The sequence below is a fragment of the Cetorhinus maximus genome, chromosome 14, assembly GCF_964194155.1.
Source record: "Cetorhinus maximus chromosome 14, sCetMax3.hap1.1, whole genome shotgun sequence".
In the NCBI taxonomy this organism is placed as follows: domain Eukaryota; kingdom Metazoa; phylum Chordata; class Chondrichthyes; order Lamniformes; family Cetorhinidae; genus Cetorhinus; species Cetorhinus maximus.
In genome coordinates this window covers 32,613,149-32,631,328 of record NC_135892.1, presented here as the reverse complement: position 1 = coordinate 32,631,328, position 18,180 = coordinate 32,613,149, and the positions used below count along the sequence as shown (strand labels likewise).

The 18,180-nt window shown below is 43.1% G+C and overlaps 1 protein-coding gene across 3 annotated transcripts in view; it reads left to right on the top strand.

Annotated features, from left to right (window-relative positions):
* Positions 1–13,349, top strand: part of ccr6a (chemokine (C-C motif) receptor 6a) — a 48,069-nt gene extending 34,720 nt beyond the window's left edge. For all 3 annotated transcript variants that reach the window (XM_078556750.1, XM_078556752.1, XM_078556751.1), the window contains one exon: positions 10,921–13,349. In XM_078556750.1, the coding sequence (XP_078412876.1) occupies positions 10,940–12,022 (1,083 nt within the window). In that variant the 5' untranslated portion in view covers positions 10,921–10,939 and the 3' untranslated portion in view covers positions 12,023–13,349. The remainder of the gene's footprint in view (positions 1–10,920) is intronic.
* Positions 13,350–18,180: the final 4,831 nt, after the last annotated feature.

Sequence of the window (18,180 nt, the reverse complement as noted above, 5' to 3'; positions counted from 1 at the left end):
GCGCTTTCCTCAATTTAGTCTACTGCATTCGCTGCTCCCAATGCGGTTTCCTCTACATTGGAGAGACCAAACGCAGACTGGGTGACTGCTTTGCAGAATACCTTCGGTCTGTCCGCAAGCATGACCCAGACCTCCCTGTCACTTGCCATTTCAACACACCACCCTGCTTTCATGCCCACATGTCCGTCCTTGGCCTGCTGCAATGTTCCTGTGAAGCTCAACGCAAACTGGAGGAACAGAACCTCATCTTCTGACTAGGTACTTTACAGCCTTCCGGACTGAATATTGAGTTCAACAACTTTAGATCATGATCTCTCTCCTCCATCCTCACCCCCTTTCCGATCTCCCTTTTTCCAATAATTTATATATATTTTTCCTTTCCTACCTATTTCCATTATTTTTAAATATATTTCCATCCATTGTTTTATCTCTACCTTTCAGCCTATTTCAATCCCCCCCCACCCCACCCCCACTAGGGCTATCTGTCCCCTGCTCCTCCTGCTTTCTACCCTTAATGTCCCCATTAGCACAGATCTTAGCTAATATCACCACCGTCAACAACTCTTTGTCCTTTTGTCTATGACATCTTTTGGCAATCTCCACCTATCACTGGTCCTCTATCCAGCTCTACCTGACCCCCCCTTAAACCAGCTTATACTTCACCTCTTTTCTATTTTTCCTTAGTTCTGATGAAGAGTCATTCGGACTCAAAACGTTAACTGTATCCCTCTCCGCAGATGCTGTCAGACCTGCTGAATTTTTCTCAGGAAGGATACACTGGCCTTGGAGGAGGTGCAGTGGAGATCCACCACACGAGGCCCACGATAGGTGATACTCATGCGATATGGTGGGATCTGTAATGCTACTTCAAGCAGTGTTATACAGACATCAATACCTTGGGGTTAGGAAGTGTCTTAGGATGTTATCTGTGTGGGTTTCTTTGTTGATATCAAAAAGGAGATGGTGGCGTTGTGATATTGTAACAGGACTAATAATCTGGGGGTATGAGTTCAAATCCCAACATGGCCACTGATGGAATTTAATGAAAACCTGCAATTGAAAGATCGCCTTAAGAATGGTAAACATGAAACTATAACAAAAACAGAATTACCTGGAAAAACTCAGCAGGTCTGGCAGCATCGGTGGAGAAGAAATCAGTTAACGTTTCGAGTCCTCATGACCCTTCGGCAGAACTGAGTATAGTTAGGAGAAAGGTGAAATATAAGCTGGTCTAAGGTGGGGGGGCGGGGGGAGAGAGAAGTTGAGGGTGGGGTGATTGTGGGGATAAGCAAGCAGTGATAGGAGCAGATAATCAAAAGATGTCACAGACAAAAGGATCAAAGAGGTGTTGAAGGTGGTGATATTATCTAAGAAAAGTGCTAATTAAGAATGGAAGGCAGGATACTCAAGGTACAGCTCTAGTGGGGGTGGGGTGGAAAGACTAACAAAGTTTTAGTTTTAGATTTAAAAATAATGGAAATAGGTGGGAAAAGAAGAATCTATATAAATTATTGAAAAAAAAAGGGAGGGGGGAGAAACGGGGTGGGGATGGGGGGAGGGGGAGTTTAAGATCTAAAGTTGTTGAATTCAATATTCAGCCCGGAAGGCTGTAAAGTACCTAGTTGGAAGATGAGGTGCTGTTCCTCCAGTTTGCGTTGGGCTTCACTGGAACAATGCAGCAAGCCAAGGACAGACATGTGGGCAAGAGAACAGGGTGGAGTGTTAAAATGGCAAGCGACAGGGAGGTTTGGGTTTTTCTTGCGGACAGACCGCAGGTGTTCTGCAAAGCGGTCGCCCAGTTTGCGTTTGGTCTCTCCAATGTAGAGGAGACCGCATTGGGAGCAACAAATGCAGTAGACTAAGTTAGGGGAAATGCAAGTGAAATGCTGCTTCACTTGAAAGGAGTGTTTGGGCCCTTGGACGGTGAGGAGAGAGGAAGTGAAGGGGCAGGTGTTGCATCTTCTGCGTGGGCATGGGGAGGTGCCATAGGTGGGGGTTGAGGAGTAGGGGGTGATGGAGGAGTGGAACAGGGTGTCCCGGAGGGAACGATCCCTACGGAATGCCGCCAGGGGGGTGAAGGGAAGATGTGTTTGGTGGTGGCATCATGCTGGAGTTGGCGGAAATGGCGGAGGATGATCCTTTGAATGCGGAGGCTGGTGGGGTGATAAGTGAGGACAAGGGGGACCCTATCATGTTTCTGGGAAGGAGGAGAAGGCGTGAGGGCGGATGCGCGGGATATGGGCCAGACACGGTTGAGGGCCCTGTCAACGACCGTGGGTGGAAAACCTCGGTTAAGGAAGAAGGAGGACATGTCAGAGGAACTGTTTTTGAAGGTAGCGTCATCAGAACAGATGCGACGGAGGCGAAGGAACTGAGAGAATGGGAAGGAGTCCTTACAGGAAGCGGGGTGTGAGGAGCTGTAGTCGAGGTAGCTGTGGGAGTCGGTAGGCTTGTAATGGATATTGGTGGACAGTCTATCATCAGAAATTGAGACAGAGAGGTCAAGGAAGGGAAGAGAAGTGTCAGAGATGGACCATGTGAAAATGATGGAGGGGTGGAGATTGGAAGCAAAATTAATAAATTTTTCCAGGTCCCGACGAGAGCATGAAGCAGCACCGAAGTAATCATCGATGTACCGGAGAAAGAGTTGTGGGAGGGGGCCGGAGTAGGACTGGAACAAGGAATGTTCCACATACCCCATAAAGAGACAGGCATAGCTGGGGCCCATGCGGGTACCCATAGCCACATCTTTTATTTGGAGGAAGTGAGAGGAGTTAAAGGAGAAATTGTTCAGTGTGAGAACAAGTTCAGCCAGACGGAGGAGAGTAGTGGTGGATGGGGATTGTTCGGGCCTCTGTTCAAGGAAGAAGCTAAGGGCCCTCAGACCATCCTGGTGGGGGATGGAGGTGTAGAGGGATTGGACATCCATGGTGAAGAGGAAGCGGTTGGGGCCAGGGAACTGGAAATTGTTGATGTGACGTAAGGTGTCAGAGGAATCACGGATGTAGGTGGGAAGGGACTGGACAAGGGGAGAGAGAAGGGAGTCAAGATAACGAGAAATGAGTTCCGTGGGGCAGGAACAGGCTGACACGATCGGTCTGCCAGGACAGTTCTGTTTGTGGATTTTGGGTAGGAGGTAGAAGCGGGCTGTCCGAGGTTGGGCGACTATCAAGTTGGAAGCTGTAGGAGGAAGATCTCCAGAGGAGATGAGGTCAGTGACAGTCCTGGAAACAATGGCTTGATGTTCTGTGGTGTGGTCATGGTCCAGGGAGAGGTAGGAGGAAGTGTCTGCGAGTTGACGCTCAGCCTCCGCGAGGTAGAGGTAAATGCGCCAGACAACAACAGTACCACCCTTGTCAGCGGGTTTGATGACAATGTTGGGGTTGGACCTGAGAGAACGGAGTGCAGTAAATTCAGAGAGAGACAGATTAGAATGGGTGAGAGGAGCAGAGAAATTGAGACGGCTAATGTCACGCCGACAGTTCTCAATGAAAAGATCAAGAGAAGGTAAGAATCCAGAGGGAGGGGTCCAGGTGGAGGGAGAATATTGGAGGTGGGTAAAAGGATCCGTTGAACGGGGAGAGGACTCCTGCCCAAAGAAGTGAGCACGGAGACGAAGACGGCGGAAGGAGAGTTCAGCATCGTGCCGAGCCCGAAATTCATTGAGATGAGGGCGTAAGGGTATGAAGCTAGGTCCTTTGCTGAGCACTGAACGTTCAGCATCAGAGAGGGGAAGGTCAGGGGGTATAGTGAATACGTGGCTGGGGCAGGGATTGGAAGATGGGGTGGGGACGGAGGGACAAGCAGGGGTGGAGGGTCCCAGATGGGTGTTGGTGTCGATGAGTTGTTGGAGCTTGCGTTCCTTAGCACTTGAAAGAAAGAGAAAAAGTTTCTTGTTGAGGCGAAGGAACATGAAACTATCATTGATTGTTAACTGTGTTCCTCTCCGCAGATGCTGCCAGACCTGCTGAATTTTTCCAGGTATTTTTATTGATTGTTTTAATATTGTTCCCTAATTTCCTAATGTCATCCTTACCTGGCCTAGCCTACATATGATTCCAGATCCACAGCAATGTGGTGAGCGCTTAACTACCCTCTGAAATGGCCTAGTAAGCCACTCAGTTCAAGAGCAATTAGTGTTGAGCAACAAATGCTGGCCTCGCCAGCTACATGCACATCCCATGAAATAATTAAAAACAGATTTTGATCTAACAGTGCTCAATCTCTTGTTGGGCTTGTTACATATTGGGTAAGAAAGGAGTCCTGAACAAACTATTAATGACATGTTAATAATGAAAAGTTAAAATTTTTAATTTATTTTTAATTGCTGTTGGAAACCTCATCCTACCTGTGGATGAGGTTTCCTAAAAAATCCAAAGGCTGCTTGGCCTTTTCGCCTGCCCAACTGTAAGGTTGGATGGGCAGCGATAAATTACATTTAGTTGGTATTTTAATGGCCTTAATAGGCTTATTAATTGTCAGCGGGCACACTGCCGACACCTGCACGCGCCCGCCGACCGAATGAAATATCATGTGATGACGTTGGGGCGCTCACCCAATGTCATCGCGCGTCATTTTACTCTCGTTCATGTCGGGCGCATGTCTGCCCGACAAGGTAAAAATTCTGGCCTCAGTTCCTAGCTTCTGATATCCCCTTATATAACCCTATATTGAATAAACATGGAGCAGAAGGTCATGGGTATATTTGTCTTTAAAAAGTCGGTGTAATTTCGCCAATGAAACACAAGAAATTATCCCTGCAATTGTGCTACTGTTCATGCCATCATTCGATGCTATTGTTTATGTACTTCTAATCAGTGGTCCAGAAGTGACTGCATTGCTAGTACCTTTTGTTGTTTTTATTTTCCAATTGCTATTTTGTTTGTGAAGCATTGGCCCAGATTTTACGGTCAGCAGCAAAGGAACAGTGCTCACCATTCACTATGCCTACAGCTGCCTCCTGTCATTGGACATCTGATCCAGTGCAGTGCCCTCTACAGGGAATCTGTGGCATGTGTGAACGGGACGAGCAATGGTGTGGCTCTTCAGCCATTCAGATTGAAGAATCCCCACTGAGCCATGCAAGGCATAATCTGGGATATACGAATTAGATTTAATTAATTGTAAACTCATGAACAAAATGTGAAAAGAAAGAAAGGAAGATGGGATTGAGCGAGATAGATAAGAGAGACAAAAAGAAAAAGGAAATGAAAAGATTGTTTAATCCCAAGTAATTTAGTGGGGCACCAGGGCTTGAACATAAAAATAATAGGCAGCATTCCAGTACAATAATGAGGGATTACTGCACTGTCAGAGGTGCCGTATTTTGGTTGAGACGCTAAACCAAGACCCCATCTATCTGCTCGGGTGGATGCAAAAGATCCCATGGCATTATTTTGAAGAAGAGCAGGAGAGTTATCCCCTTCTTTCCTGGCTGATATTTATTCCTCAGTCCATCATAATAACAAATTATCTGGTCATTATTACATTGCCATTAGTCAGAGCTTCCTGTGCGCAATTTGGCTACTGCCTCTGCTACATTACAACAGTGACTACATTTCAAAGGTTTTTCATTAGCTGTAAAACATTTTGAGACGACTGGTGATTGTGAAAATTGCTATATTAATGCAAGTCTATTTTTTAAATATTGTAATTTGTGGAAAGCCGGGTAACCCGGACAGCAACATTCAGATTTATATATTTAATTGTGCATGTCTGTACTCCAGAAGCTGCTATCCAGTTCAATACATAATAACGGTGAATGCAGTTAGCCTCACCATTATTCCAAGTGCAAAATCTGAGCCAATATATTTTGTTGCCTGTGCCCCATGTAAAAAAAAAATAATTTTCTTAAAAGTAATACAGTTCTCAAGATGCTGGTGCCTCTGCATACTCACTAGAACATAGGCCAGGATTTTTCCCTCATTGGACGGACTTGGTAGGGGCAGGCGAGAGCAGTCGGGAAGCCGACCGCCGCCCGCGATCGGGGCCAGACCGCAATTTCACACTAGCTCAGTGCTGCCTGTGTGGGGGGGAGGAGGGCGAGCGCTCAACTTTGCACATGTGCGCGGGTACGCGCTGGAAAAGTTCCCTGAAGCACAGAGCTGCCTCAGAGAGATGAAGAATTAAAAATAAACAACTTTAAATTGTTAAAAAAAAGTGTCCCCTCATGTGACTCTGTCACATGAGCAGGGACATGTTCTTAATGAAATGTTAAAATTTATATTTAATTTTATATATATTTTTAAATTGCTGTTGGAAACCTCATCCTGCCCGTGGATGAGGTTTCCTAAAAAGTGCAAAGGCCGCTTGGCCTTTTTGCCTGCCAACCATAAGGTTTGATGGGCAGCGAAAAATAACATTTTATTGCGACTTTAATGGCCTTAATGGGCCTTTTCATTGTCGACGGACACGCTGCCGACTTGGCATGCGCCCGCTGACCGAAACATCACGTGTCATTTTACGCTAAAGCGTTTTAAGCTCACCTGCTCAGAGAAAAATCTTGCCCTAGGATTCAGGACAGTAGAAATGGCAAAACATGAACAAGAGCTCATTGAACACTAACAATCATGAACAATAACATACCTTAATTTCTGACTCTCTGCCAATCTTCATCCTGTTAGGATGGATGCGTGCTTGCTTGTAATTTTCTGGTTCTACGATGATGTCTGAACTCTGTGTATAAAACTGTTGAAAGCAACAGGTATTTTAGAGACTATGGATGGCCCGCCTGCATCATGTGGAAAAACTAGGCCTGATGGAATATGTAGGCTCTTGTTAAGAGAGAAGGGACAGCTCACCTTGTGGAAGGTGTGCTGTGCAACGAAAAATGCGGCAAGAAATATCAAACAAGATCTGACATGGCTACTGAAAGTCTGCATCTCAAGGCGAAGCACAACATTGCCCTAAGGAATGGATCTATAGAACTATCTCCACTTGTACCCAGCCTGGCAATATTTCCATAGAATCTTCCTGTTGCTGCAACCACAAGGAGAAATAACTGATTTCTTAGGCACTGCGCAAATTGACACTAAAATTAATCTTGGCCAGCAGCAAAAAATGGCCAATAGTGATTAAAGACATTTGAAGTGACACTACGCGAGTGAATTTCCCCCAATCCCCACAATGTGTCTGAAGATAAATATCTGTGAAATGGGCACAAAGTTATAGGATCTTGAGTGTATGCTGCCACAACAGCCAAAAGGATGTATCCAGCTTCCAGGGTGAAGCTCAAATAATATGAGGGTAAATCTACAAATACACTCTCTCCCAGTGGAAAACTGTGTTAAATCGAGTGCAGGTCAGAAATTGAGCTGCAACATTGTGATGGCTCTCTGCTGGGATTGGGATTTAGCCTATGATGTCTTGCCCATAATAGGCTGGATTTTACCAGCCCTCAAAGGATGGGCTAGTAGGTGGGACGGGAAGTGGGGGGGGTGTGGCGGTATAAAATTATTAGGAAAGGTGGGGGAGGAGTGTCCATCCCCTTCCCGCCACCACGGTATTTTACCAGTGGAGGACTGCCCTGCTGCCCAGAGGCCAATTGAGCCACTTAAATGGTTATTTGCGCTATTGCTGGAATCTTACCAGCAGCATCTGGGCCTTTCGCTATGTGGAGAGACTACCTACGAATTCAGATATTCTACAGCAACAACGCCCACCACCTAGCTGCTCTGACCAATCTCCTGCACCCTTTGCCAGGGCCTGCCTGACCGGCTCCGGCAACCCCAGACCCCACCTTCTTTGTTGCGAGAGCAGCCTTCTCCCATGGCGTTCTCTCAGCTGGGTGCAGTCCCACCCCCAGTGGTGCTATTGAGACTGTTGAGTTGTTAGCCTTCTAATTGACTGGCAGCTCTTGGAGGCAGTGGAGTAGTGGTATTGTCACTGGACTAGTAATCCAGAGACTCAGGATAATGCTCTGGTCCCCTGGGTTTGAATCCCACCATGGCAGATGGTGAAATTTGAATTCAATAAAAAAAAATCTGTATTAAAAAAAGTCTAATGATGACCATGAAACTATTCTTGCTTGTCGTAAAAACCCATCTGGTTCACAGATGTCCCTTAGGGAAGGAAATCTGCCATTCTTACCTGGTCTGGCCTACATGTGACTCCAGACCCACAGCAATGTGGTTGACTCTTAAATGCCCTCTGAAATGGCCTAGCAAGCCACTCAATCAAGGGCAATTAGGGATGGGCAATAAATGCTGGCCTATCCAGTGACGCCCCCATCCCATGAATGAGTAGGAAAAAAGGGACTGCAGCTGTGATGACAACTAATTAGTTGCAGGATGGCTGGATCTGTTCTCATCCAGGAAAGTGGAGAGTATTGCATCATACTCCTGTAGACGGTGTACAGGTTTTAGGGAACCCAGAAGTGAGTTACTCGCTGCAGAATTTCCAGCCTTTGACTTGACCTTGTAGCCATGGTATTAATGGCTGGTCCAGTTAACTTTCCGAGCAATGGATGCTCAAGATATTGACAGCCAGGGAGTCATCAATGGTAAAGCTGCTGAATGTCAAGGGGAGATGGTTAGATTCTCTCTTGTAGGAGATGGCAATTTCCTGTCACTTCTGTGAAGGGGATATTTCTCACCGCTTATCAGACTAAGTCAGAATGTTGTCCAAGTCTTGCTGCAGTCAGGCACAGTCTGCTTTAGTATCTGAGGAATTGCAAATAGTACTAAACGCTGTGCAATCAGTAGTGAATGTTCCCACTTCTTACCTTATGTTAGAGAGAAGGTCAGTGATGAAGCAGCTGAAGATTTTTGGGCCTAGGACACTAACCTGAGGAACTCCTGTAGTGATGTTGTGGGACTGAGATGATTGGCCTCCAACAACCACAACTATCTTCCTTTGTGCTAGGTATGACACGAACCAGTGGAGAGTTTTCCTCCTGATTCTCATTGGCTTTAATTTTGCAAGGGGCTCCTTGATGCCACACTCAGTCAAGGGCTGCATTAATGTCATCTCACCTCTGGGCCAGAATTTTTAGCTCGGCGCGTGGGCGTCCGCCCAACCCGACTAAGCGTGAAATGACGCGCGCTGTGGCACGATAGTTCGGTCGGCAGACGCACGCTGGAGCCGGCAGCACGCCTGCAGACAATTTAAAGGCCTATTAAGGTCATTAAGTTATCAATTGACTTTAATTTTTCACTACCCGTTCAACCTAATGGTTGGTGGGCGGGCAAAAAGGCCAAGCGGCCTTTGCATTTTTTCGGAAACTTCATCCACGGGCGGGATGAGGTTTCCAAAAGCAAATACAAATAAAATAAAAACTTTATTTTTTAATTAAAAACATGTCCCTGTTCATGTGACAGAGTGTGGGATGGTGGGGTTGGGGGTGGTGGGGAGCGGTGACAATTCTAACCTGATTGGTTATCGATGCCACTCCTCACATTTCCCTATGACTCTTCAGTATTAGTGATATTGGTTCTTTATCCAGTTACTCCACAGTAGCATTCTTCAGAGTATAAGCAGGCACTGCAACTCTCATATAAACAAGCTAACAGTCACATCACACATCATATACCGAAGTGCAATCTGAAATATAGAAATCTCAGCGTAATCTGTTCATATTCATTTAAAGCTCTTCACCATTTCCACTCCACTTTCGCTGAGCAGCTGCTACTGGTCGCTGGCAGGAATCAAGTGACCTGAAACAATCCACAGACATAATAAATGAGATTTGTAACAACAATTGAAAAAAGACAACATTGGCCTTTGTGTTTTTCCAGCAGTTATTTGTTTACATGATGTTCTTTTATTGACTGAAATTAAAAGTGGGACATCTTGTTGAATTCAGAATACATTACAATGGGTCCTAAGGTGCATATGGCAGAACTAAAACTGAAGAGCAAGTTAGAAAATTAATTATACTAATGCCCCAGGATATCAAGTGATTTGAGTTTATTGTGTTGGTCATAATTAAGAAAACCAATATCATTGCAACAGCCTCCAAGACTAAAAAGAATATAGCATCTTTTGTGACCTCGGGATGTTCCAAAATGTTTTACAGCCAATGAAGTATCATTTGAAATGTAGTCAGTGTTGTAAAGTAGCAAATGTAGCAGCAATGAACAGGTATTCTGCCTTAGTGATGTTGATTAAAAAAATAAATAATGGCCAGGATGCTTGAATTAACTCCCCTATTTTTCTTTGAAATTGTGTCATGGGACCTTTTACATCACCTTAGAAATCACACCAGGCCTTGGTTTAAAGTCTTACCCAAAATACAGTGCAGCTCTCCCTCAGTTCTGCACTGGACTTTCAACCTACATTTTGTGCTTAAGTCGCTGGAGTAGTATTTGAATCCACAACCTTGTGACTTAGAGGGGAGTGTTACTAACTGAGCCATAACTGACAAATAGCACCAGATTAGGACATGGGCATGTAATTAAATTTAACAAAGACATAATTAGGTCAGAAAAGTTGAGTATATACCTGTTATTTTAACTCCTTTCTACATGTTAGGAATGGGTGCCTCCACAAGGCGGGCCAGTTAGCTCAGTTGACTAGATGACGAGCATGTGGCATGTGGTTCAGACAATGATCCAAGGACCTGGCCTTGGGAAGAGCACCATCTTACCCCCCCCCCCTCAACCCATACCATACCTCCATGATCTGTTGGCGTTGGGTTTAAATTAAACTATCACAAGCTGCAGGGAATGATGAGAGTCTAGGCTGAATGTTTCCTTGCTCCAGATTCAGAGGCTTGCTTCTTTATGCTATGTTGAAAATAGATATTAGGACAGTTATAAATGGATTAGAATTATTTTATACAATTGTTATAAAGTTGGAAAAGACTGGGGTGGAGTCAGCTGGGCCATTGATGACTCCAAATGTTCTCATGATGTCTAACAGTAAGAAATGAACAGCCTTATTGCCTTTACTGATCATTAATTATGTTTATCTGTTTTTCAGACTTTATTGACCAAAAATTATGGAATATTATGACAATGATTATGACTATTATGAAAACAGTACTTTCAACTATCCCGACATGGAATTCTTGTGTGAGATGAATGATACCAGGAAATTTACATGGGTATTTATTCCAGTTTTTTATTCAATCATCACTGTGACAGGCATTATTGGCAATGGTTTGGTTGTGTTAACCTATTCCTTTTACAAGAAGGTGAAGTCTATGACTGACATGTACCTCATGAATTTGGCTATAGCTGATATACTGTTTGTAGTTACCCTACCATTCTGGGCTGCAGACGAATCAAAAGGGTGGGTCTTTGGGAACATTGGATGTAAGGTTCTCGATGGGGTGTACAACATCAACTTCTACAGTGGAATGTTGTTGCTGGCTGTTATTAGTATTGATCGATATATTGCTATTGTTCATGCAACTAAGTCCTTCAACAACAGGGGAAAGGCACTGGTTTACAGTAAAATTATTTGTATAGCTATCTGGGTAGCTGGAATTGTTGCATCCCTGCCAACATTCATTTTTGGTCAAATGTACAAATTCGAGACAACTGGAGAAATGGTATGTCATATTAGGTATCCTAAAAACTATTCAAGCATAGGTAAAATGGTTGCTCCGACAGTACAACTAACACTGGGTTTTTTTGTGCCCCTATTAATCATGATTTTCTGTTACTCTCTGATAATTAACACACTTCTCCAAGCTAGAAACTTCCAGAGGCATAAGGCATTTCGAGTTGTAATGGCAGTAGTAGTAGCGTTTGTCATTTGTCAAGTGCCATACAATGTCATTGAACTACATGTGACTTTATTTAAAACAACTGACTGTGAACTTCACAAACTCATGACCGTTATGCGTAAAGTGACACGATCCTTGGCCTTTCTTCATTGTTGCCTGAATCCCATTCTCTATGCATTTATTGGCGTTAAATTCAGGTTTTATTTTACAAAAATTATTCAAGATATCTGGTGTTTAAGCAAAAAGTACATTACATTTCGCCACAGCCCGTCAAGACGTACCAGTGAAACATTTGTGTCAAGACGCACTTCTGACTTTGATATTGACAACCCATCATCTTTTACCATGTGATCATTAGCTTTTTACATAAGCTTTTTAATTCAAATTTCACACCAAGACAGTTTAAGTGCTGTTCTGTTCTATTTCATCTGTTCTCCTATCTATTACTACACACAATGTGGATGAGGAATATTAGAATAGACCTTGAGGCCTAGTGTGCTCTTTCTCTCCACAGACCATTTCTATTTTCCCCATCTGTCACTTTGCTGAATCTTCTGATAGGGATGACCAATGTTAGAATTCCCAATGAAATAAAGCTCTATGGAATTTCTGTCCTTGACACAAAGAAGTCCAGGATATCATTTCTAACTTACCACGTAGACAATTCAATTCTGACCACCTGTATTCCCAGGCAAGTGAAAAGTATTCCATCACTCTCCTGACTTGTGCCTTGTAGATGATGGAAAGGCTTTTGAGAATCAGAAGATGAGTCATTCAGCACTGAATATCCAGCCTCTGACCTCCTTTATAGCCACTGTATTTTTGTGGCTGGTCCAGTTATGTTTGTTGTCATTGGCATCACCCAGGATGCTCTTGGTGGGGGATTCAACGATTGTAATTGTCATTGAATGTCAAGGGGAGGCGGTTAGGCTGGTTATTGCCTGGCGCTTGTGTAGCAGGTATGTAACTTGTCGCATTTCAGCACAAACTTGAATTTTGTCTAGGTCTTGCTGCATAACAGGCTATACATATGCACAACATATATCTGAACTAATAGGCTTTGGGACTTCTTTGTAAAATTGCAGTGCTTGGACATGACTTAGTGTTCAAATTTCTGGGGTTCTTTGTGAGCTATTATGTTGTACCGATCCACATGTTTTATGACTTAGAAATAGAAATTATGTATTTCAAAGATAAGCTGAATAGCAGAAGTGCATTTTTTCAATGATGCAGTGCTTGTTATTTTAAATGCATTTTACATTTGCTTTTTTTAAATAAAAATTGTAGCTTGCATTTATTTTATATTTTGTCACAATTGTTAGATCTGAAAATGCAGGTTAATTTTGTAAATGGAATTCTGATGTAGTGTTTAAAATTGCCATTGTCATGGAAAGGGCTTTTTTTAGGACAATGCTCTGTTTTAATGCTGATAATTAAAAGAACTGTCATCTTGTGTACAGAATTTGCATACTGCTATGCCCCAGGTTTGTCACTTCTAGTCAAGTTTACTGTATTCAAATCAATCAGTTAAATAATAAATAAAAACTGTGAATAAATGTGTCATTGCTATTGTGAAGAGTGTATGATAAGATTTAACATTTGCAATTTTGTTTTACCATCATGTTATGTAATGAATAAAAGCTATTTTATGTACTGTTATTAGAAATAAATGAATGAAAGTATTATTTATCATCTATATTTTATTGCTTTCTGTCATCTGAAATTTTCAAACCTGATTTTATTAATATTATGATCTAATATTATGATCTGGCTGGAGGACTGCAAGGACCCAGGCCTGCTGCATTCAGGTACCCAAGTCTTTTTGCAGCTTCACGAGTAGTCCCTAAAGGGAGTGATGAAAGCCATCACCGAAAAAGTGAGTTCTATATAAAAAAATACTTACCTGAGTGTGAAACCAGAAGGAGCAGGAGTGTTCAGCAGGTGTCTCTAGCATGCTGGTTTTATTTAAAGGAGGCTCAGGGCCCAATATCAGGTTGACCTCCGGCTTACCCATTCCATCATAGGGATTGCTCCCTGTGCCCAGTTCATAGACATCCAGGCTGATGCTATCCAATTTCACACCCTGTAAGTTCATAACTCTGGTACCATGCTCTAAATATGTGCAATTTCTAAATCAATAAATTGCTGATATTCCATTTAAGATTTAAATATGTACAGACCACTTGGTAATATGCTACAGAATCACTATTCCCGTGCTGGAAAATTTGATGTTTGTCAAGGAAATTGCCCTTGAGGTTCCACAGAATTTTAGGGCCCTTAAATATAAGGTGAAGTGGAATCTAAATAATTATAATTAATTTTGTTGCTGCCTGGCTTATAGAACATCAGCCATGTTGTAATACTGCATTAACATTCTCCTATATTACTGTCATATGTTTGGAATTTTATTCTGGATATTTTCTTGGGATAGCATTATCAAATATTTCCATTTGTATTTCCTATAATCTGGAGTATATCTGTTCTAGCCCACTATTGAGAAAAATGACACAAAAACTGAGTTGTAACAGAGCACCCTCGCTAAATGTTGTCATGTGATAGTTCTTTTGATAGTCTGATTGGATATACATTCCTACCAAAGAAAGATGCAGTTTTGAGCTAAGAGAGACAATGAACAGTATAACAGTGAAAAAAAACACATCCTTGATAAATAAAAATAATAGACACCACTCACTTTCTTGAATGACTTGAAACAGAAATCTACTTATTGCATGTTATTCTAGCCTCTCTTTTCCTGCCAGCCTGCCACTGAAACTTTTAAAACACATAGCCTTGACAAATGTTGGTTCCAAAGTTCAAATACTCAATAAGTGGCTGCAAGTTGTCCCTTAATATAATTTCGTTATATGATAATGCTGGTCCTGAGCTGTCAATTGTCATGAATGCTAAACTTTACAAGGAGGAGAATTTTCTCCCGGTCAGGGGGAAGGGACGGGAGCGGGCGAGCACGCAGCCAATTAAGACCCACCCAGCATGACACGCACCCGGAAGCGCTGAGCGCTCCCTGTGCGGGTGGGGGGAGGAGGGAGAGTCGGGGCCTGCGCATGTGCGCGAAAGAGCGCAGAAATTTCCCTGAGGCACATTAGTAAAAATTTTTAAAATTTTAATGAAGAAAAGAAAAATTTTTAAGACATGTCCCCTCATGTTGAGCTGGGACATGTCAATGAACTTTAATAAAAAATTTATTTAATTTGGAAACCCTTCATGAAACCTCATCCCACCCGTGGATGGGGTTTCATGATAAATGAGAAGGCCGCCTGGGCTCTTCGCCTGCCCACCAACCTTAAGGTTGGATGGGCAGCTCAATTAAATGCTTTAATTAGTTTTTAAATGGCCTTAATAGGCCTTTGACAGTTCGACGGGCGCGCAGCCGACTCCGCTGCAAGCCTGCTAAACTGAGGATCAGAATGACGCACGGTGACGTCAGGACACACTCCCGACGTCACTGTGCATCATTTTACGCGTCGGTGAGCGGGGCCCGCCAACCCGAAGATTCTGCCCAAGATTAATATGTTTTAAAATGCCCCCTTTGACATTAAGTAAAACAGAAAGTTCTAAAAAGGTGAATGCCTGATAAACAACTCATTTCTAAGATCTCAGGTTGCCATGAGGTATCGAGTGGCAGTTTTAGCACCTCTGACAGGAGCTCACAGAACAGAAGAAAAATTGCTGCCATTGAAAAGCAGGGAAAACTGCTAGTGTTAAAGACCAAGCAGAATACTTTTAAGGGTTTAGTTTCTGTTCAAAAGAAAGGGAACAGAGTAAATGGGACTCTTGAAGATTTAGGGAATAGAGAGTTGTTAAGGGGTGTCTTGCTGGTGATAATTGGAGCCGGAAAATTCGGGCGGAGTGTAAATTTTGACCTGGCATGGCAGGGAGAGTGAACCTCTACTGCAGAGATGGGAGTAACTTTGAGACTGTCCCATTAATGCTACTTATCTACCAGAAACAAGGTATAAAGTAAAACCATTTTGTAAGGACTATTTTGATTGCATTAGTTAATGTGAAACGTATCTTTCTCTTTAGTTTGGCGTAACAGTTGCCTGTTAATCAATATTTTATCTACGTTGATTTTAGTTTGTTACAGTATAAGTTTTAAAAAGTGAAATCTTGTCCTTTGGTTATTTCATTTGGGAAATTCATCTTTTAAATTATCGATTTCTACAGGGATCAAAACACAGTCAAAAATGACTTCAATTTCCTTGTTCCTCTTCTCAAGATTATCTGAAACAGTTGTTACTCAAAACCTCTATCCAGCTTTGAGCCTATCCTTTGATCTATGATCAGGTGACTTGGGACCATCTTGTATACTTCCTGATACAAAATCAGTACATAACTGCGTTTGTGCTAATTTGTTTTTTATTCATTTACAGGCCATGAGTGTCACTGGCTGGGCCAGCATTTATTGCCCATAATTTGTCATATCTTGGTCATTAACCCCTTAACTGCTATTTCTAGGAATGTAATATATAAGTTGAAAAAAATAATCTGAGGCAAAATCAAATTTTACTACAACTGTATTAGTGAAAACTATACATAACCAACACATAAATCCCATTATTATACCAGCATATTGGAAATATATACAATAGCTAAACATTCACCTGACAATATGTAATTTTACTTTGCACCATTGAATTAAATATGCATCAGCACCATAATTTTAGATCTCTATTTATGTAAAGAAAATACTATAAAAAGATGTTTACTGAACAATTCAGCTATCATGAATGTGCCAGCTCTTCGCTGAGAAGAATTTAAAACTAAGCCTACTGCCACGTGCTCTCCTTGAGTGGAATTTCATGACCCTTCACCCAGAAGCAGGTTTGGAGGCCAGGGCCTGTGGGGTGGGGTGTAATTTAATCAGGCAGGAGGGTGCAGGTTGAGGACCCTGCCACCATCCCATATTCCCCTGATCAAGCCTTAGGAAGGGTGGGGATTAGCCTTACTGCCTATAAGCCAACTGAAGCCTTTTAAGTAGCTACTTAAGGGTTTCATCCCGCCACCGCTGGTTGGGGTGACTCGCCATGTGGGGAAGCCATCTAACAGACCCTGTTGGATTTGGCAGCAGCCTTCTGGGGAGCGGAGTCCCTCGTACACAGGCATGCAGTGCCCTATCGAGGGACCCAGTATCAGGAAGGGGATGGGCCTACTGAAAGCCACCCAACTTGCTCTTGCTTCTGGTACACCCCTTCCTGCTATCCTATCCTGTCCACACTTACCTCCCTCCAGGGATCCAGTAACAATCACTGGTAAATGTCCCACTGGTGGTAGTGCTGTCAATACTGGAGAGCTGCCAGCCAGTATTACCTGGAAAAACTCAGCAGGTCTGGCAGCATCGGCGGAGAAGAAATCAGTTAACGTTTCGAGCCTTCATGGCCCTTCGGCAGAACTGAAGCATAGTTAGAACTCCCTTCTTCTAACTATGCTTCAGTTCTGCCGAAGGGCCATGAAGGCTCGAAACGTTAACTGATTTCTTCTCCGCCGATGCTGCCAGACCTGCTGAGTTTTTCCAGGTAATTCTGTTTTTGTTTTGGATTTCCAGCATCCGCAGTAGCTTTTAGCTTTTTGTTTTTATAGCTGCCAGCCAGTGGTTGGCCAGCAGCTCTCGGTGGCAGGATTTCTGCCCTACCAGGGACTTCATTGAGTGGTGGGCCAAATAATGTCAAGTTAAGTGCTTGAATGCCCTGAAATAGTGTCGGGCCTCCTGGAGACATGCAATGACGGACTCCCACTGGTTCTCTAACCGGTGGGCAGGACCATTCACTCAAATTAAACTCTGCCCCTTGTATCTTCCTCTGCTTCAACTATCTATCCAATTTTCTCTTACAAGAAACAGTGGACTGAATTCTCATGGTTCCAATTGGGGCCAAAATGGAGGTGGGGTCAGGGAAAAATGGCAGCTGGGTCCTGGATTCAGGAGTTCTGCCTCGGCACTGACAATTTTCACCAGAATGGGAGAGGGGGCAAGTTGTGATCTCCGACTGTTTGTTGTTTGAAGTTGCCGGTATTGTTTTAAGATGGCCAATTCAGATCCCCCGCCGATAGAGATGATCACAGTCCTGATTTACGTCTGATAAGTGAGATAGTGAACTATGACCTGGAGGAAAGAATTCTTCAACTGTGTGAGGGATTTGCAGTTTAGTATGAATTATGTGGGAGGGAGATGCTGAATGTTGTTTGGAATAAGATTTTTTCATGTCACTGAAGGAAACTGATATTCTAAAGAGGTCCAAAAGATGATACTGATGAAGAACTTGTTGTTGAACTTGGATATTACAACTGCAGTGAGATTGCCAACAAGGCCGGCAGTGTGGGATTGCTAACTCTGCTTGGAGAGGTGTTCTGTGGGTTGATTCACATGCAATGACCATGTGACATCACAAGGCATCTAAACCCATGACTTCCACAAATATTATTGCACTTACTTTATTGTTGGATCCCCTGTATTGTGAAAAATTACTTGTGGTTTTCAACTAGCAGCTATTCTT